We start from the raw sequence: 18,674 nt of genomic DNA on the forward strand, positions 1-18,674 counted from the left end.
CTTTTGTACTTTTACTTAAGTAAATTCTGAATACCAGACTTTTACTTGTAACAGAGTAATTCTACATCGAGGTATTGCTACTTTTACTCAAGTAAAAAAGGTGAGTGATTGAGTAGCCTACTTCTTCCAACCACTATCGGCAAGCTGCGACACCGCTGTACGGAGTACAAACGAGTCAGAGCGATCCGCTATTCCGTTACAGTCCCGCTAACTTCCTCTCTGTTCTCTGCGACGACATCTCCCATCAAAGTACTCTCAAAGTACTGTAGACCACATACATTAACATTTAGCATTTACAGCCATAATAAAACATAAAACTACAGCTTAGCCTAGTGATCAAAGAAGAACTGTCACTGAATCAACAAGTTTTATATTCTTCTGCTTGCTCCCAAACTTGTGTGAAACTTTACTTTTTCTGCTGCTTTCGGGGAATAACCTAACATTGTGCCGGATCCGTTTCCATACATACACAAACAATGCTCTTATGAAGGACGCAACAATAATAAAACACAACGGGCATATCAATTATTATTACAGTTATTATTATGGAGTGAGATCATAACGGAGAAAACATAAAGCGCATTATAATAAACGGGGATTGGACTTACCCTGAGCTCGGATCGGATGGAAGAAGTTGAAGGAGGCGACCAGGAGTGACCACCCGACTATCTGCAGACACACACACATCTTAGTGAAGTCCTATTAAAGTGCATCGTGAACTAGAAAGACACATGAGATACTGTCTGGAGGAGATCTACTGGCATCAAGCTCCATATGGGATCCTCCTGGGGTACCGCTCTCTCTCTCTCTCTCTCTCTCTCTCTCTCTCTCTCTCTCAAGCGCTCTCTCTCTCCCTCTCCCTCTCCCTCTCTCTCTCTCTCTCTCTCTCTCTCTGTAGGTTCTCTGTGTCTCTCGCTCTGCCTGTCTTCAGGGCTGCTGGGTTGGTGCGCCGCTACAGTTCATATAAAGGGAGGAGGAGGATATAACTGCAGGCCCCGGACGAGCCCCGTGTTGCAACGAAATCTGTGACCTGGGTCTTCAACAAGTGGTGGAAAGTAACTAAGTACATTTACTTGTAGTGTAGTTTTTATGTACTTTTATTTGACTGGAGAATTTCTAATTTGGTAGACTTTTACTTCTAACTCCACTACATCTCAGAGTCAAATATTGTGCTTTTATTCCACTGCAATTATTAGAAAACTTTAGTGACTAGTTCCTTTCTAGATTTGAATTATTATTACAAAACAAACATACATTAGGCCTTCCCACTTCAGCCAAGTATTTTTATTTTATTTTAGGATATTTTATTATTTATGTTATATATTATGATGTCGGCCAGAATATCAGTTCTGCAGAATGCAGAATTAATGTGCTAAAAAGCCTTAACAGATGTGTGCTGGTGTTTCAGAAGATTGTTGTTTCTAAAAGTTTCTGGGACTGGAATAAGAGAGAGTGCGTTGTGCATAAATAAAAATAATGAGCTATACACTACAACATACTATAGGCCTCCCTACTTAGATTTATTTATTTAAACACAATGACGATATAATAACCTGTGTACTATTGCTAAATAATGAGGTCTTGTTTTATTTTTGTTGAACCACAGCGACCTCGGGAGTCACAGAATTCGATGGGTCACCAATATAGGTGTAACACCCGACAAGCGACCAGACTAGGCATGCGCGCTGTTGTCAGTGGTCACCAGAGGGGCGGGGTGGTGGGGTTAATGCAGTGGTTCTCAAAGTTTTTAATGCCAAGGAAAATACCCCCACATTAAAGGAGGAGTTCACCCAAAAAAGTACTTATTTTCTATCAATTGCACACCCTATGAAGCCTTGAATCCATGGATTCTTTTTTGTTTTTGTTGCATTCCTAAGCTAATAATTTGATTCCAGTCTCCTACCGGCTAATGTATCCGGTAGGAGACACAAAGTAGATTATTTGTGTCTCCTACCGGAAATACACACGGTCATCAAATCATTGTCTTAGGAATGCCACAAAAACAAAAATAAATCCATGAAATCAAGGCTTCATGGGGTGTGTAATTGATAGAAAATAAGTAATTTTATGGGTGAACTCCTCCTTTAACATGTGTTTGGCCGCGGAAGCCCATCTGAAAATATTTTGTTTTGTGCCAGGGACCCCCATGCAAGATTTGTTTTGTTATATGTCTCAATAGGCCTAATTAGTCAGATGTCAAACATTTTTTTCAAGATTAAAAAAAAATAGCTTATGTAGGTGTAGAGGTTTAAATTGTCCACTGGCACTTCCAAACTGTCTCACCTGACTGACTGCCTCTCTGTTCCATTGAGGACAGCAACTGAGTTATCAAGATGTCACGGTGACACAATGTACACCTGTTCTTAATCAACACTAATTCACAAAGGTATATGTTCTCTTAAAGCAAAAGTCCTCTAATGTCAATACTTGTACATACATATACAATGAAACAAACATATGAATTCAGCAATTATTTATCTTCTTCAAATATTTAGGTTTTATACCATTTTACTCAATAGACATTATGAATTATGAAATATCAATATTACATTACATTACAGTCATTTAGCAGACGCTTTTATCCAAAGCGACTTACAATAAGTGTATTCAACATAGGTAGGGAACGAAAACTACTAATCACCAGAAGTCTTTAGTGCATTTTCTGCAAAAACAAGCAACCAAGAGTATACCTAGCGCTAAGGTAAAAGTGCAATATATCAGCTACCTATTTCGTTAAACAGATGAGACAAAATAGCTAAATCAAATGAGCATGAGCTAAAACAAATAAGTGTATCGACTAAACAAGATCCAATAAACAATACAACAATAGAAAACAAGCGTTCGTACAACTAGTTAACAAGTAGGTCAGGGTAGTGAATATGAAATGTTATCTCTGTGGTCTGGCTTCCACAGTAGGATAAGGTTAAAGTGGTATATATATTTTAATGCTATATTTACACATTTTAGCTGGGGACCCCCTGGAATCTCCTCAAGGACCCCTGGGGGTCTGCGGACCTCACTTAAAGAATCACTGTTCTAATGAGTCATAAAAGCTCAAGAGTTGTCAGCAAAAGCTTAAATTGGCTCTGTGGTCCAACAAGGTAGGTCCATGCAAGGTATGCAAATAATTCTTATACAACATAGGACCATACCAATCAAATCTTTTCCATGCACTATGAACTATTTTTGGTTAGACTTGCAGGTGAGAATGTGATCTATGTTCCCAGGAGGGTTGGGTTCATAGGCGCCGAATTATGTGCGCGCTCCCGGGGGCCCAACCCGAATCGAGCACGCACCGCTGTCATTGAGTACTTTATAAACAGTTTGCCAATAGTACAGTGGCACGATTTTACGATGAATGTCATAATGTTTTATGACACACGACTCACTCATGACTTTTCAGCATGTTTCAACATTTTATTACCATATCAACAAAGTCATTAATTAATGGCATTGCACCGACATTACGCAAGAAGACATTTATTGATGATCTCACAAAAGATAACGTGCATGCACTAGCAGAACACTTATAGTTTTTTTTGTGTGTCTTTTTGTCTATTTTAGTCTTTACCCACGTCCTTTTACGCACGTCCCTTCCTCTGGGTAAATCCGCACAACGACGCTTGAGGCGGGTGCTCGTCATTTCTCCCAGGGGCTCGAGCGAGGAAGCACTCGCCGGATCGGCACCCCTGGTTGGGTTAGTGGAACGTTTTTGTTACCGCAGTGTCCTTAAATCACGTGACAACAAGACAGGTGCGGTGACAGACTGACAGCACAACCTTTTGGCACGTAAGTCGCACCTGAGCGAGCATACTATAGGCGAGCGAGTGCCTGCACGAGCACGCAGTCTGACACGTCGTGGTCGATGGAATTGGCTTTCAATAAGGAATCACTTTTACTTGTATAACCACATGAACATAAACCGACTCAAAACAAAAAGGAAATGGGAGAGGTATTCTAGTGCTTGCAGCAAATATATGGACAACCACGTTTACACATACACAATGATATACACACAAATAAAATGAATAAAAAGAAAACGCAACATCTAACATTTAGTGAAATTTCACAGTGAATTTCAAGTGAGAGTTGTGTGTGTGTGTGTGGTTTTAGAAGCAGCCTCACAAATATTCAATCTGAGGCTCGGTACAGTCAAAGGCCTGGTACTGATGCTCCCTACAGCCAAAGTAGTGAACGGGAACAAACTCGGTCACTTCCTCAAAAGTAATCGTTCCTCGAGGGGGGGGGGGGGACTGGAGACGTGAGGTTCAGTCAGTCAGTTACAAAATGCAACATTTTGACTGGCTGAAGTGAGACTTTCCTCTGTCGTCATTGGACTAAACTAAGTGAGGAGGACGGAACCGGGAAGCGGAAGCGCTGAACAGAGTACGAATCATTGGAACTAATCTTTTTAGTGAACAGAAACGAAATGAGTCACTGAAACGAACGATAACCCCCACCACTCCCTGGTGCTGATGCTCTGCAGCACAGCCAAAGGCCTGGTATAAAGATGAGCTGACAGACCTGCCAGTCCGCCAGCTTGTAACAGGAAGTGTTCTCTCCTGGAGGGCCCTGTTCCACCGGGGCCTCCCAGCCTGTCTCCTCATTGTCCCTCCTAATGCCTGTGTCAGCGGGGACAGACGTCCCTTTTGTGCCGCCTGACTGTGGAACAGCGGGGAGATCTGTGCCCACAGAGACGTCCCCTTTGACAAAGGGTCAAAGTGTACAAGCCGGGAGGATGTGAGGGGACAGAGTCAGCACTGTGCCCCTCCCCCCGTGACCCCTGTGGCTCCATCATGTTGCTGACAGGGATGAATAGAATGGGATCGCAGTGGGTCCACTCTCCCAGCTTTTACACACTGTGCATGGATCATAAGGTAACAAAAGCCGCATGGAATTCAGAGGGCTCGGCCACGGAGGCAATAGAGTCATTTTAATAACCACTTAAGCGCTGTTCCATTCTTTGTCGCACGAAAGTGTCACATGGCAAAAATAACAGATCCACGAGCCACAACGCGTTGGGATGTGACGCGTTGTGAGCTTGTAGATCTGTTATTTCCCCAAACTTTTCCATGCCGAGCCCACAAATAGCCATAGCCTCTGGCTGCCAATTGCCTATTGCAAAATGATGAAAATAGCCAATCTACAAGCTAGACTAGTTTTGGATGTACAGGCCCTGAGTCCTGACACACTCATCAGCGACAACAATGTCCATTGCGTGAGTCTGCCTGTTCACATTGTCTATTTAATTTAAAAGACGTTTGTAGTATGTTCAAACAAATGGAAATGAATACATACAGTACACTGCAATACTAGTTTGAAATGAAAAAAGGTTACCTTTCTGCGGTGCTCCAACAAATTTTGGATGGTCTGTGACGCTCCAAAACAGAATCAAGCTCTGACGCCTCCAGTGTGGCTACGGCCGTTGTAAACAATGGGTGTGTTTGATGATGCGAGGGCCTGGCGCTTTCAGTGTGTCAGGGCCTTAATACTTTGTAACATTTTTCCTAAAGGGTGGGGGTGAGAAATTGCATTGGCTGACCTGTCCTTTCTGATGCTGAACTACCTTATTTATCTCTTTCCTGTCAATGATGGAGCTGTCATGCTGTTTGTCTTGTTGGACCCAAATTAAATGCAAGGAATACAAAATCTTGACGTTGAAGGCATAGTTTATTGATCTTGAACTTGGCAAAACCGGAAAAAAGAACTAACTGCAAAACAGGTTACAAAGACAAACGATCCAACAAACAGTCAAGGAAACAGAACAAGAGACAGGAACTCAAGGACAATCAACACAACGATTGGCTGGTGCAAACAGGATACAAGTGACACAAATGAGCAATAATCACAAGGTAGAGAGACAAGACGGGTAACAACTACAATGGAAGACAGGAAAAACAAGACCATTACTTCAAATTAAGATACAAGAAACACACTTCAAAATAAGGCACAAAAACACAGAAATTTCCATACCACAATGTGACGTGTGTCGAGAGTCGACACGCGAGGCCATTGGCTGCTCGATGTGGGCAGTGGGCACACTAGCAACCTGAACAGGCTGGTCAGGAAGGCTGGGCTCTGTCGGGGTTGGAGGTGGCGAAGGCGCGTGTAGCAAGGAAGATGGATGTTATCATGGACAACCACTCACAACCCCACTACATGGAGATTGTGGGGCAATTGAGAAGAAGGGGAAATGACAGATTCATCTACAACCAAGATGAAGTACAATAGACTTAGCCTGTCTTTTGTGCCGGTAGCCATGAATATTTATAATGAGGCTAATGAGGCACACAATGGCTGCTCTGCTCAGCCAATAGACTTATTAGCTCTGAAGTAACAACAGTTCATTACTGTAAGTACACTATCTGACATGGTTAGAATCAGAATCAGAATAATCAGAATCATCTTTATTGTCACATATCACACAGGTTTATACTGTAGGTGTAAAACAGTGGATGAAATTCATCTTTGTGCAAGTTGTTGTTTCCAGAAAGAGAAAAGAAGAGCGGGGGACAGGGGGAGCAAGGGGAAAAAAAGAAAGAATAAGGGTTAGGGTTAGGGTTAGGGTTAGCGGTATGTACTTACATATTTACACATAGCATATCCATCCGTGCTGTATGTACAAGAGGTTTAATCATAACGCACACACACACACACACACACACACACACACACACACACACGCACACATGCACACACGCCCATACACCCAGCACAGGTGCATACACACTTGCAGACAAGTTGACAGCTTTTGAACCTTTAACTTTAAGTCTGAATTGCACTTTGTCGAACAACAAAGAACAGAGTTTTGCGTTGCGTTTTTGTGTGTGTTTAAAATTCTCGGGCGCGGGCGACACTGATAAACGAGTCTTTAGCCAATGACAGGCACTGTCCGTGGTGCTGAAGTCTGTCCCCAGGTGGTGCCTTCTTGTGGAGTTACTGTGTGATAAGCCCAATTTATGCGCCGTCATACGACAGTGTGCTGAAAATAAGAGATCTGTAAGCTCACAACAAGTTACAATGCATTGCGAGTTTGTAGATCTTTATATTTTAGCTATTTTTGAAAAGAATACTGTAAATACATTTGAAAAATATCATTTCAGATCGATAAAGGCATGCTCAAAATAGGGAAAGTTTTAAAATGGTTGGAATATATATTTTTAGGTTATAGAATTTGCCTCAAAAGTACTGATAACTTATTGTATATTGCAATAATAATGTGAGGTTGTCACAAAATCCCAAGGCCTACTTTTCGTGCAAATTCCCCTAACTACTAAGCCTTGGGAGCCAACTGTTCCCAAGCCACGTGGCACATGGGTCAGGAGCCTATCGCCTGTTTCCTTAGTGTGAGGCAGCTTTGTGTACAAGTAAATCTCCCTGGACATGATGCTAGTCACAGGGACTTGCCCCCAATCCGACCCTTGATGCTGAGTGCCAAGCAGGGAGGCATTGGGTACCATTTTTATTGCCTTTGGCATGACTCGACTGGGGATTGAACCCTGACCTCCCAATCTCAGGGCAAGTATGTCCAAGTATAAACACTATGTTGATATGCAACAGAGTTAGCAGCTTGGTTAGAAGTGTTCTTTGTTGGACACACACGCAAACACACACACACACACACACACACACACACACACACTCGACCACCACTCCAATAGAACAAACCACACGCTAGCAATGGCTAATAAAGAGAGTATGCCTTGTCTTCACCCAGTCATTCAGTACAATATGTCCCCTCAGGCCAGCAGTCTGGCTGACCAACAGACATCCAATCTCAACATTGGCTCCATTGTCAGACTGGACGTGTCGGACCACCGGGGTACACATGTCCATTAGGCCCGTCGCCACTTGCGACAACCAGATGTTGCTTCGGTCTGACATATAGTTGCACACGCATCGGCCACTACGCAGATGTCTTTTAGGTCTGTTGTTTATATAATTTTTCTTTTTGAAGATTAATTATTTTCTGCTTCATGGAATAATACAGTGAGGAATGACAAGAAACAGATGGTATAGAGACGGGACACTGGTCACATCCTAACCCTGTACTGTTGCTGTACAGTATGTACTGTTCATTAGCCTGCCGTCCCAGTTTTGGGCACGTCATTATAGACAAAACAGTTTTTAAATAGCAACAAAAAGTCGATCTGCAAGGTCACAACACGTCGTTTCATGAGCTAATGTAGAATAAGCACATAATTGTTATCAGACTAGTTTACCAAAACAAATCAAAACCATGACTGCGATAAGTTTGAGGATATAGCAGATGGCAGCATTTGTAGTTTAATGTGAGTTGTTAACTTCTTTGAACTCAGGCATACTTTCTAGGTGGCAATCGCAAAGGGCCCATTCTCTGCCAAACACGCCGCTAACCCCCAACCCCCCACGAACCCAGTGCAACTGCCCTGCCTGCACTTATACTGTATCTATCTACGCCACTGTCACATGTCATAAGGAATGAAGTGTTACATCAGACTCATCAAGTCTCGTCAATCTACTCAGATCTAGGATTGATCCACTGGGATGCAAAAGTGATTTCTTTAGCCTACAACAGTGTGTTGTAGCATAATGGCGTTTGGTGTAGATTTTCCTTCTACTTTCTGAACCTCAGTCCAGCACGAAACGATGGGATGTACGTATGTTTACTTTCACACACATGAAATATTGTATATTGATGTTGCACTGTATGTGCATTATATTGCACAGATCCAGTTCTTAAAGTTCAGCTGAAATGAAAAATATGATTTTCACCCTATATCCACAATCATCCACAAAATGAGGGTATCATTTAATATAAAAAAGAAAGAAAAGAAAAGAAAAATCTATTTTTATATCAGAAGTCCCATCTTGAGTACTACCTGTCAAACAAAAATGTCACGTGTCATTACATCAGCAGGTATTCCAATTTGAATCAGTAAACATCATGATATCCACCTGTCAATCTCCCACACAGAGGGAGAAATAGGCAATACAGTAACATAACTTGATTCACACTGTCTTGTTTGATATCTGTGTACTTTGTGGTCCAACATGACATCCAGGTGGGTCATGGCACTTGGCAAAATGAGTGCTCATAGCCGGGTAAAACCTGTGCATACAACCGGTGTCTGGAGGCTGATGGAATCATCCAAAATGTCTGCCCGACTTTGTGCTCCGGCCCTTAAACTTAGACTAGTGTGTGTGTGTCTGTGTGTGTGTGTGTGTGTGTGTGTGTGTGTGTGTCGCGTGTTTTCTTTTGACTCGCTGACAGGTAGTGAAAGGTCCTGCGCAATGCAGCCTGAGGGTGCACACGCTCTCTCTCACACACACACACACACACACACACACACACACACACACACACACACACACACACACAATTCACACACACACACACACACACACACACACACACACACACACACACACACACACACACACACACACACACACACACACACACACACACACACACACACACACACACAAACCTGTGTTACAGTATAGGTGTGAATGGAAATCCTATGTTTCTCAAAACATACTCCATCAAGTTCATACTAGCCTCACACGTATGTGTCCATACCAGCTCCTTGGTTGGATTCACATACATACATCCACTCCCACATTGACACGCACACACATATTTGTGGCTGTTGTTGAGAGAGTGGGAGACCGCCTTGTGTACAAGACAACATCGAGACTGTTCATTTATATCTTTACATTAACCATGCATCTTTAAGTTACAAATTAACTTTGGGTTTTTGCTCTGTTCATAAAAGATTGAGACATGAGGGCGAAGACCCTATAGGTCCATCCATTCGTACACTGTCATAGTTAAATGAACTCTCAGGAGTGTGTGTGTGTGTGTGTGTGTGTGTGTGTGTGTGTGTGTGTGTGTGTGTGTGTGTGTGTGTGTGTGTGTGTGTGTGTGTGTGTCGTGGTGTCATCCTTGATGGATGTCGAGTCGGGAGCATATGGCTTGCTTTTGTTGTCCGGTACATTCCTCCTTTGTGATTGGATTGTTTGTTTAGTTGGGAGGCATTAGGGCTGACAGGAGACTGAAGGCCTGGGGTCTGTAGGCTCACACTGAGGCCTATTATTGACTACATGCTATAGGACAATAACATGAGCCACCTGTGGCCCTCTGGAGCTGAGATTGCAAAGATTTCGGGGCGCATGGAACCGTATACACGTGTATATGTGTGTGAGAAAGTTATTTGTGTTTGTACGGATGTCTGGTTGTGTGTGCGTGTGTGCATGTGTGTGCGTCTACACCCTTGGGCCATATGTTAACCAAATGTTCTTGAAACCAGCATGCCGTGACACACTCCATACGCACGCACGCACACACATCCACGCACACACACACACACACACACACACACACACACACACACACACACACACAGTAAGAGGCTGCCGCCAGAACATGCAGTTTTGTAGAATATCTCTGCTGTTCGGCCGGAACCAGCTAAATCCAAAATGGTAATTGTTCAGGAAATGAAAAACAAAATATAATTTTTTCAGAAAATGAAGAAAACCTTATATTTTTAAAACAAAGCAATACTGCCTCATCAAACTTGGTATTGTGACTTTATATATTATCAGATACTTGCATATGTCATTATATTATCACCACTTTACCCAAATCCAGTGCAAGTGGAGTTAGGAGGTTTTGTCCATCATTGATAAGAACAGCTGGCAATGGATCTCAAAGCTCACAACACATCACAACGCATTGTGAGCTTGGAGATCAGCTATTTATGGTGAGCGCCATCCTCATATACTATAGATCAAGCTGAATTCTGTACTTAAACAACTTTTATTTTAACATGCATTGTAAACAACCATGGATCTAACTGTTACCACTGTTGTTCTTCTACAGTTGAGTGCAACAAACAATTCTGCCTCAATACTCAATCATGTATTTAACAAAAGCGATCATGGCACACCAACAATAAAAAAATGGCATATAAATACAAAATACATTCATGAAAAATAGAATCTTTAGCCTATCAAATCTGTAGCCTACTGCACTAACAATAACAACCACAGTTGAATTTACCTATCATATACCTATCAACATTTTATTATCACTGTTGTGTGTTGTGTGTTGCGTGTGTGTGGTGGGTGTTTCTTAGTGCTTTAGATTGTCATAAAAGCTGTGAAAGTATTTTGGCATGATCTCCTTGAGCTCTTGGAGATGTTTGAAACAAACTCCTGCACACACTCATTCTCTGTCCATTAACATTTAAAAAGAAAACACGAGCAGATGACCTTTGTGAAGACACCCTTCTCCTCTTTACTGGGGTGACATCTATCAAACCTTGCACATACATTCTCTTCTCTTCCCAGTTTATGTTCTCCCAAAAGCATTGAAAAATCTTCTCCCTGTCTGCCTCATACAGAGCAGAGCTTCTCGAGAGCCTGAGAGGAGGGGGGAGTTGTTTGTTTTTGACGGACAGTTTGAGGGTCCAATGGAGTTAGGAGTTTTCGTCAGAGGCGCTTTTTAATACTTTTCATATGTTATTATTAAAAAAAAAATTACACAGATGTAGAGGGGGTTCAATAGCGTTGATTTATGAAAAAAAGTTAGCTGGTCCCGGCTGGACACTGACGATATGCACATCCTTACTGTACAGTAGATAAGAAAGAGTAAATGGTGCATTTATATAGCGCTTTTATCCAAAGCGCTTTACATAGATTGTGCATTACATTCACACACACATTCATACACCGATGGCAGAGGAAACCATGGAAGGCACCAACCTGCTCATCGGGAGCAATTAGGGGTTCAGCGTCTTGCTCAAGGACACTTCCACACTAACTCTGGGGGAGTCCACCAGCCTGGGATCGAACTGGGAACCTTGCGGTTTCCAGTTCACTCTACCCGGCCACTCTACCCCTGAGCTACTGCCGCCCCCAGCTTAACAGCTAATCAGATTAGTAGAAGATTTTGTTTGAAGAAGGTGTGGCATATGGAGGAATATTGCACTGACTGACATTTAAAGAAAACTCAGGAGGTTGTATTTTCAGTTAAAAAGTTTACTACGTATTTGAGTATGAAAAAATTAAGGAAAATGAACAACCATTTTTCAGTCTACCCAGTCAATACAAACAATCCTTTAACTTCTGTTTTTGGAATCAGTGGGGTCAAATAGTGCTGGCATCATGTCTTTTGGGCTGTTTGGAGTTGGTGTAGCCAATTTCAATTATGCAACACTCACCTGGTCTGAGAAGAAGACAAAAGTTAAAGGAGGGGCCTTTATTCACCAATAGACTTCCCTGCCAGGAAATGTTCAAGGACTTTGCAATATTTTTTCCGAAATAGAGAAAATAGCAGATCTACAGGCTCACAATGTGATACAGTGTGAGCTTGTATATCAGCAATATTTTGTACTTTTGCATGACACTGTCAAACGACTTAAAATAGAAAGTTATGAATATGGACTTTCTGCCCGACAGTGTCATTATACTGTACATGTAGCACTCTTAAAAACAACAGGCACTGGTCCAGCATTATAACAACTATAATAAATCAGCATCCACAAAAGCAGCGACTGAAGCATGACACACATGAATCACGATACAATTATAAAATAAGAAACTAAGTTAAAGTTAAGTCATATTAAGAAGATACGAGAAACTGTATGAAATAAACAAAGTTTCAATAAAACCGTAATACAGTGCATATTATTTAGTGTGTATATAGTGTGTGTGTGTGTGTGTGTGTGTGTGTGTGTGTGTGTGTGTGTGTGTGTGCGTGTGTGCGTGTGCGTGTGTGCGTGTGCGTGTGGCGTGCACGTGTGTGTGTGACTATGTGCTTGATTGAACACGTGGAAGCTTATATATGAATACCTTCTTTGCATGTGCGTGCAGCTGCAGGGCCTGTGTATACCTCCAATGTGTGCGGCACATGTAGCCTACACCAGTGGTTCTCAAAGTGGGGTCCGGGGACGCCCAGGGGTCCTTGAGGGGGTTCCAGGGGTCCCCAGCAAAATTAGAAGTTCATATAGCATCAAAGTCAGTTTAACCACTTTAACCCTATAGGGTACATTTGACTATTTGAAAATAGCTGATCTACCTGCTCACAACACGCCGCATTGCAACACTTTGTGAGCTTATAGATCTGCAATTTTAACAAAAAATCTTGAAACATTTTGAAAAAAAAGGGAATATTTTTAACAGCATTTTAACAACAAAAAAACTTGTATGGGTGTCCCTGGCACAAACTATTTTCAGATGGGGGTCTACGGCCAAATACATATATTTGGGGGTCCTTGATAGGTGAAGTTTGAGAACCACTTGGATAAACATCCTTCCTTCCTTCCTTCCTTCCTTCCTTCCTTCCTTCCTTCCTTCCTTCCTTCCTTCCTTCCTTCCTTCCTTCCTTCCTTCCTTCCTTCCTTCCTTCCTCCCTTCAAAATGAATGAATGAATGAATGAATGAATGAAATGAAATGAAACACTGTGCTCTCCTGTGATCATCTAACAATAAAGAAACCTTGAAACGTTGAACCTTGATCAGAGGCAGACCCCAGAAAAGCTGCTTTCTATACTTAGACTGAGTGGGCTGTATAGGCTCAACCCAAAACCTCCATCTACCCTGTAATGCTGGGACATAATCACTGTATTTACCACTAATGGACACACTGACTGCAGAGCGAGAGAGAGGGAGAGGGAGAGCAGAGCGAGAGAGAGAGAGAGAGAGAGAGAGAGAGAGGGCAGGGTAGGGAGTGAAAACAGAGAGAAGGAAGATAGAAGTGCAAAGGGACAATATTGAGGGGGGGGGGTTAGAGAGACTCCAGACTGCCCAGAGGGTTAACAGCTAATATCATCGCTTGGGCAGACAGCGAAATGGAAAGAAATAATAACCTGTGTTTAATGGACCCGATGTAGTTATTATTTAGCCACAAGCTCTCGTTAATATGGTGCTTTTCATTGGTTAAATATGAATAAAACCCACAGAGACACTTAACCACTTTCACTTTCAAAATGTTTAAAAAATAGCAAAACATTTCCATCTATAAAGCAATGTGACACGTTTTGTAGAGCCGCTAGTTTCGCTACCTTTGAGCGACACTCTTAGAATAGGGCAATCATTTACAAAACAATATATAAAAAGTCTAAATGGTGATACGAGGTTTCTGCCTGATCGTCTCTGTCGGGTGGACACCATTATGTCCAAAACTGTTACTTTTCAGGGTTCAAATTCAAAAGTATCAAAAGCAGCAGATCTGCTACTTTTGATACTTTTGTGTGATGCTGTAGTTAGTATGATCACGTAGGGCATTAATCCACGAAAAAACACAAAAAATAATATGTAGTTTCTGCCTGACAGCAGCGATATGCAACTTGACTCAGGCCCTACAGGGCTTGCTGTCATGTCTGTTGCCTGGCTTGTTTTTCAGCACAGCTTTCAACCCACACTCAAGTCTCTGGTAGATCCATTCAGCTTACTAAATAATACATTCTGACCCCAGTGACTCCCTCATCTGTTTGAAAAAAACATCTATAAAAAGCCACTTTTACGGCCACAATTGCCAGTTCTCTGCCGTGTGTGTGGCTATATTTAAACACAGTGCATTATAAATAGGAGCAACAGGAGTGAGGGTGGACCCGACTTGCAAAATTGTCTCCGTTGGAAAACATGTTAATCTACAGCAAACCCCCGCTGTCTGGTCTGGTACACAGGATTGGATTGGGAACATTACTTTTGAATTGTAATCTTTTCTGTTAGAGATGACTGATTACCCTCCTAAACATTAGTCAGGTAATATAATGTTGATGTCGGGCAGAAACCTCCTATCTCCATATTTTAACTTTTTGTGTTTTTTCGTAAAATTTTAAAAACAAGTAGCAAGTAGCAAAAGTAGCAGATCCACATGTAGATCTGTTACTTTTGCTATTGTTTCATTTGAATCCTGAAAAGTTTTGGATATGTGAGGTTTCCACCAACAGAGACGATAACCAATACTTGATCTAAGCAACAGTTCATTAGCCTATATGAGAACTAGGGATGAACAATTTGGGGAAGATATTTAATTGTTAGTATTATTCACACCAATATTGCAACAGCAAGTTTGATTTGCAAGTCAAGCTTCAATTCTGTTCACTGTTTACAATATACACAACGTTAGATACTGTGAACAGAAATTGCTTCTAGTGAATATTCACTCCTAAAACAAGCTATACTTTTCTTTCTTTCTTTTTTGTCAAATCAATTCACCCATTCAACTGCATAAAAAAATGCAGTAAAGTAAAGACTTCTAGACAGTGGGCTAAACATAAAACATATGGTTCTTTTAGTATACATTTAAGGGTGAAATTAGTATTTAATTCATTGACCATAATACCCAGCTCTGTTTTCACGGCCCAGGACCCTCAGGGCCCCTGGGCACGGGCCCCATTGGCCCAGTCCATAATCTGTCCATGTGTGCACGCCTGCACGGTAACCGGAGAACTGTGCAATTGACAGAATTGGTTCCCTTCTCTTTTTCAGAGAACTGAGCACTTGAGAAAACTGGTCCTGTTTTTTTTTGGGTTTTTTTTGGCACTATTTTTTAGGAGAACTGAAGTTCACTGCTGCTTCGACCTTCGACACCTCCACCGACACATACCCGAAGTCGGCAGATCAAGGTCAACGCGAGTGCGGCCTCTGGTACGCCAACGCACTCCATAGAGTGAACCTCTTAGTTAATACAGCTAATAGCAAAAACCGCTGGGTGACCTGGGATATGCTGTCTACTCCAAACTATTTCAGACTTGTGTCTGCCCTGTCATGGACTATATGGCAGGTATATATATTTTGGCTCAAACACAAATATGAAAGGGCAAATGGTCCAGAATAGGGCTATACAGTATTTCCTTGGAGTGCATAAAATTCGCACCTGTATTGGCAATAACAGGAGACGTGGGATGGGAGCAGCATTATGGAATAGACTAATCAGAATGCTAGAGAATATAGTTCGGAAAATCTTTAATTGGGATACATCGATAAAAGGTGCATGGGCAAGTATACAGTAGAGGATACACTTATAAGGACTGGGTTACTTGACAGTTTTCAAAATAACAGCATTGCAAACATCGCTATAGTTAAAGACACACTTTATAGTTTATATCAGAACAAATGGTCACATAGGACATATTGCATAAACCAAAACTGAGAACATTTATTATGATAAAAAGCTGTTATGCTAGTGAAAAGTATATTTGTGCTCCATTATCCAAAAGACAAAGATCTCTATGTGCCCCTCTCCATTCAAATGTTTTCTTTCTTTCCTTGTGCAGTTTCTGTTTCCAGGAAGTGAATGTGATATTGTTTATAATCTCGTAAGGGATGGGTCTTATGACAAGACACGAAGAAGAAAAAAATCGTTCATTCATACAGCTCCTCTGAGAGGAAAACGGTAGCAGGGATGAGTACAGCTTAAGATCTCCCAGTCCTTGGAGTCTGCACTCCACCATCGCCAATGCAAGCAAATAAATGCAATGTCAAAAATTCCCCATCCACACAGAACAGTTTCATCAGCTGATCATCAGCTGTAGTCTGTGGTTGTGCAGTGTGTTTGGAGCAACTTTTAGAAGTAAGACATCGCCAGTGGTGGAATAAGTACTCAGATATTTGACTTAAGTAAAAGTAGGAATACCACAATATAAAAATTACTCTGTTACAAGTAAAAGGCCTGTGATCAAAATGTTACTTGAGTAAAAGTAAAAAACTATTGGCATCAAAATACACTTAAAGTACCAACGTTAAAATAACTAAACATTTCTAAAATAGCTCACAACGCGTCTCGATGTGAGCTTGTAGACCGCCTATTTTTTAATGGCCTATGTATTAAATAGGTAATAATTTAAATCTGCAAAGTAACTAGTAACGTTTTAAAATAATTGTAGTGGAGTAAAAGTACAATATTGCCTCTGGGATGTAGTGGAGTAGAAGTAAAAGTATTAAAAATGGGAAATTCTTCTGCCTACACATACGTCATGTCCTATGAGCGAATAGGGGAAGGGAATCAATGTCACATGATGCCCGGCAAAAACTCGGATGTGTCTCAAAGAATAACATTATTGGCAGAACCGCGGAACGTTTAGAATATTTGACGGCCCCGTCTTCATTTTTCACAAGATCTGTGGTTGTTGCAATTACCTGCTTTACAATACTTAGAAAAATCATTGGCGGATTCGGCCACGCCCCAACATACCCGTATGTGCGTCTCAAAGAATACTCCTCACAATTGTACTTAAGTACAAAGTGATCTGATGATCGCCGTAGTCACTGTTAGTCCTAACTACTAACAAGTCATCTTGGTGTGTTTGTGTGTGTGTGTGTGGGCAGAGAGCTCTATTCTCCTCATGTTGCTCTGACTGAAGACGGTTCGGTCATTGCAGCTTTGCCTCCTTGCCAAACCCTCTGGGCTGCCCTCCATCCACTGTACACCAGCAGTAATTTAGTCTAAAACGGGGCTACTCCAGACCGCAGCAAAAATAAAATTTTGAGCCGAGGCTCATTTTGTGGTGTGGTGCCCTGAGGCTGACCAATGAGACACATGTGGGCAGAAATAACCGAAAGATAAAATATTGGGAGAAAGGGCTTTTTAATGCCTTTACTTTCTTCCTCCTTTGTTTACAAAAATGAATGAGAAAGAGAAAGTGGGTGAAAAAAACCCTCCTCACCCCACTTATCTTAAATACGGTTGCAAATCGCAAATACTTGCGTCAACAAAAACATGTTTTGAAGTGGTCTCCACTTTGTGCTGTTCAATTCACTTTTAGATATTTTTTTGGGTCTATTTTGTATTTTCTCTTCTGCTCTACTTTTCAAATTAACAGGCTGTAGTTTCAAATGTAACTCTTTATGTTTATTATCTCCACCACTGCAATACTGAATATGTTCACTATGGACGCGCGTTTGTGCCTGTTTGGCCAGGCCTACTTACTTGCATGGAGTATGATCTGGCTTAACTCTTCGCATCTATTGCTGTAGTGTCGGTATTATTATTACAAACTTAGCCTAGGCCTACTATTCAATCAATACCAGATACAAGTTATTACAGTACAAATGGCTGATGCGAACGTATATTACTCCTTCTCTACTTCATCATTTTGATCCTAATACACCAGACCAACGTGTAAAGTGCAATGTGGAGAAGGGTACATTATTTCACTGTTTATGGCAATGCCCAGAGATCATGAAGTATTGGAAAGAGGTACTTGGTATATTATCCCAGATAGTCTCAGAAGATATTCCTATCTGCCCACAGCTGTGCATTCTGGACATATTTCCTGGTAATCTCAAAATTAACAGTAAAAAAAAGAGTATGATTATATAGGCTACTCTCTTCTCCAGGCTAAACATACAATTGCACTCTTTTGGAAAAACCCAGATAAGCCAGACATCAGACAATGGTATAGAGAATTATCAAATTGTCTTGCACTTGAGAAGCTGACCTTTGCCATTAAAAAGAAATCTGCCATCTTTCAAGAAATTTGGAGACAGTTCAGACAGTTTATGGAAGGTAATCCTTTGGGACCTGTGTTAATAGATGGTTCTGCTACTTTGTAATGTGGGAAGAAAAATCATGACCATATCTGTTTTGTTTTGTATTTGTTTGTTTTTTCTGATGTTTCTGTAATGTTTTTTTGTATCTTTATTTTTCTGCTTTTGTTTTTCATATTGTTATTATGTAT

General features: G+C 41.4%; 1 protein-coding gene across 1 annotated transcript in view; it reads right to left on the minus strand.

Annotated features, from left to right (window-relative positions):
* The window catches only part of reck (reversion-inducing-cysteine-rich protein with kazal motifs), a 95,310-nt gene extending 94,464 nt beyond the window's left edge, over positions 1–846 (minus strand). The window contains exon 1 of the mRNA XM_080417711.1: positions 609–846. Within this exon, the coding sequence (XP_080273837.1) occupies positions 609–687 (79 nt within the window). The 5' untranslated portion in view covers positions 688–846. The remainder of the gene's footprint in view (positions 1–608) is intronic.
* Between the last annotated feature and the right edge of the window lie 17,828 nt (positions 847–18,674).

The sequence above is a fragment of the Gymnoscopelus braueri genome (genome assembly GCF_963280865.1).
Source record: "Gymnoscopelus braueri genome assembly, chromosome: 21".
NCBI classification, from domain to species: domain Eukaryota; kingdom Metazoa; phylum Chordata; class Actinopteri; order Myctophiformes; family Myctophidae; genus Gymnoscopelus; species Gymnoscopelus braueri.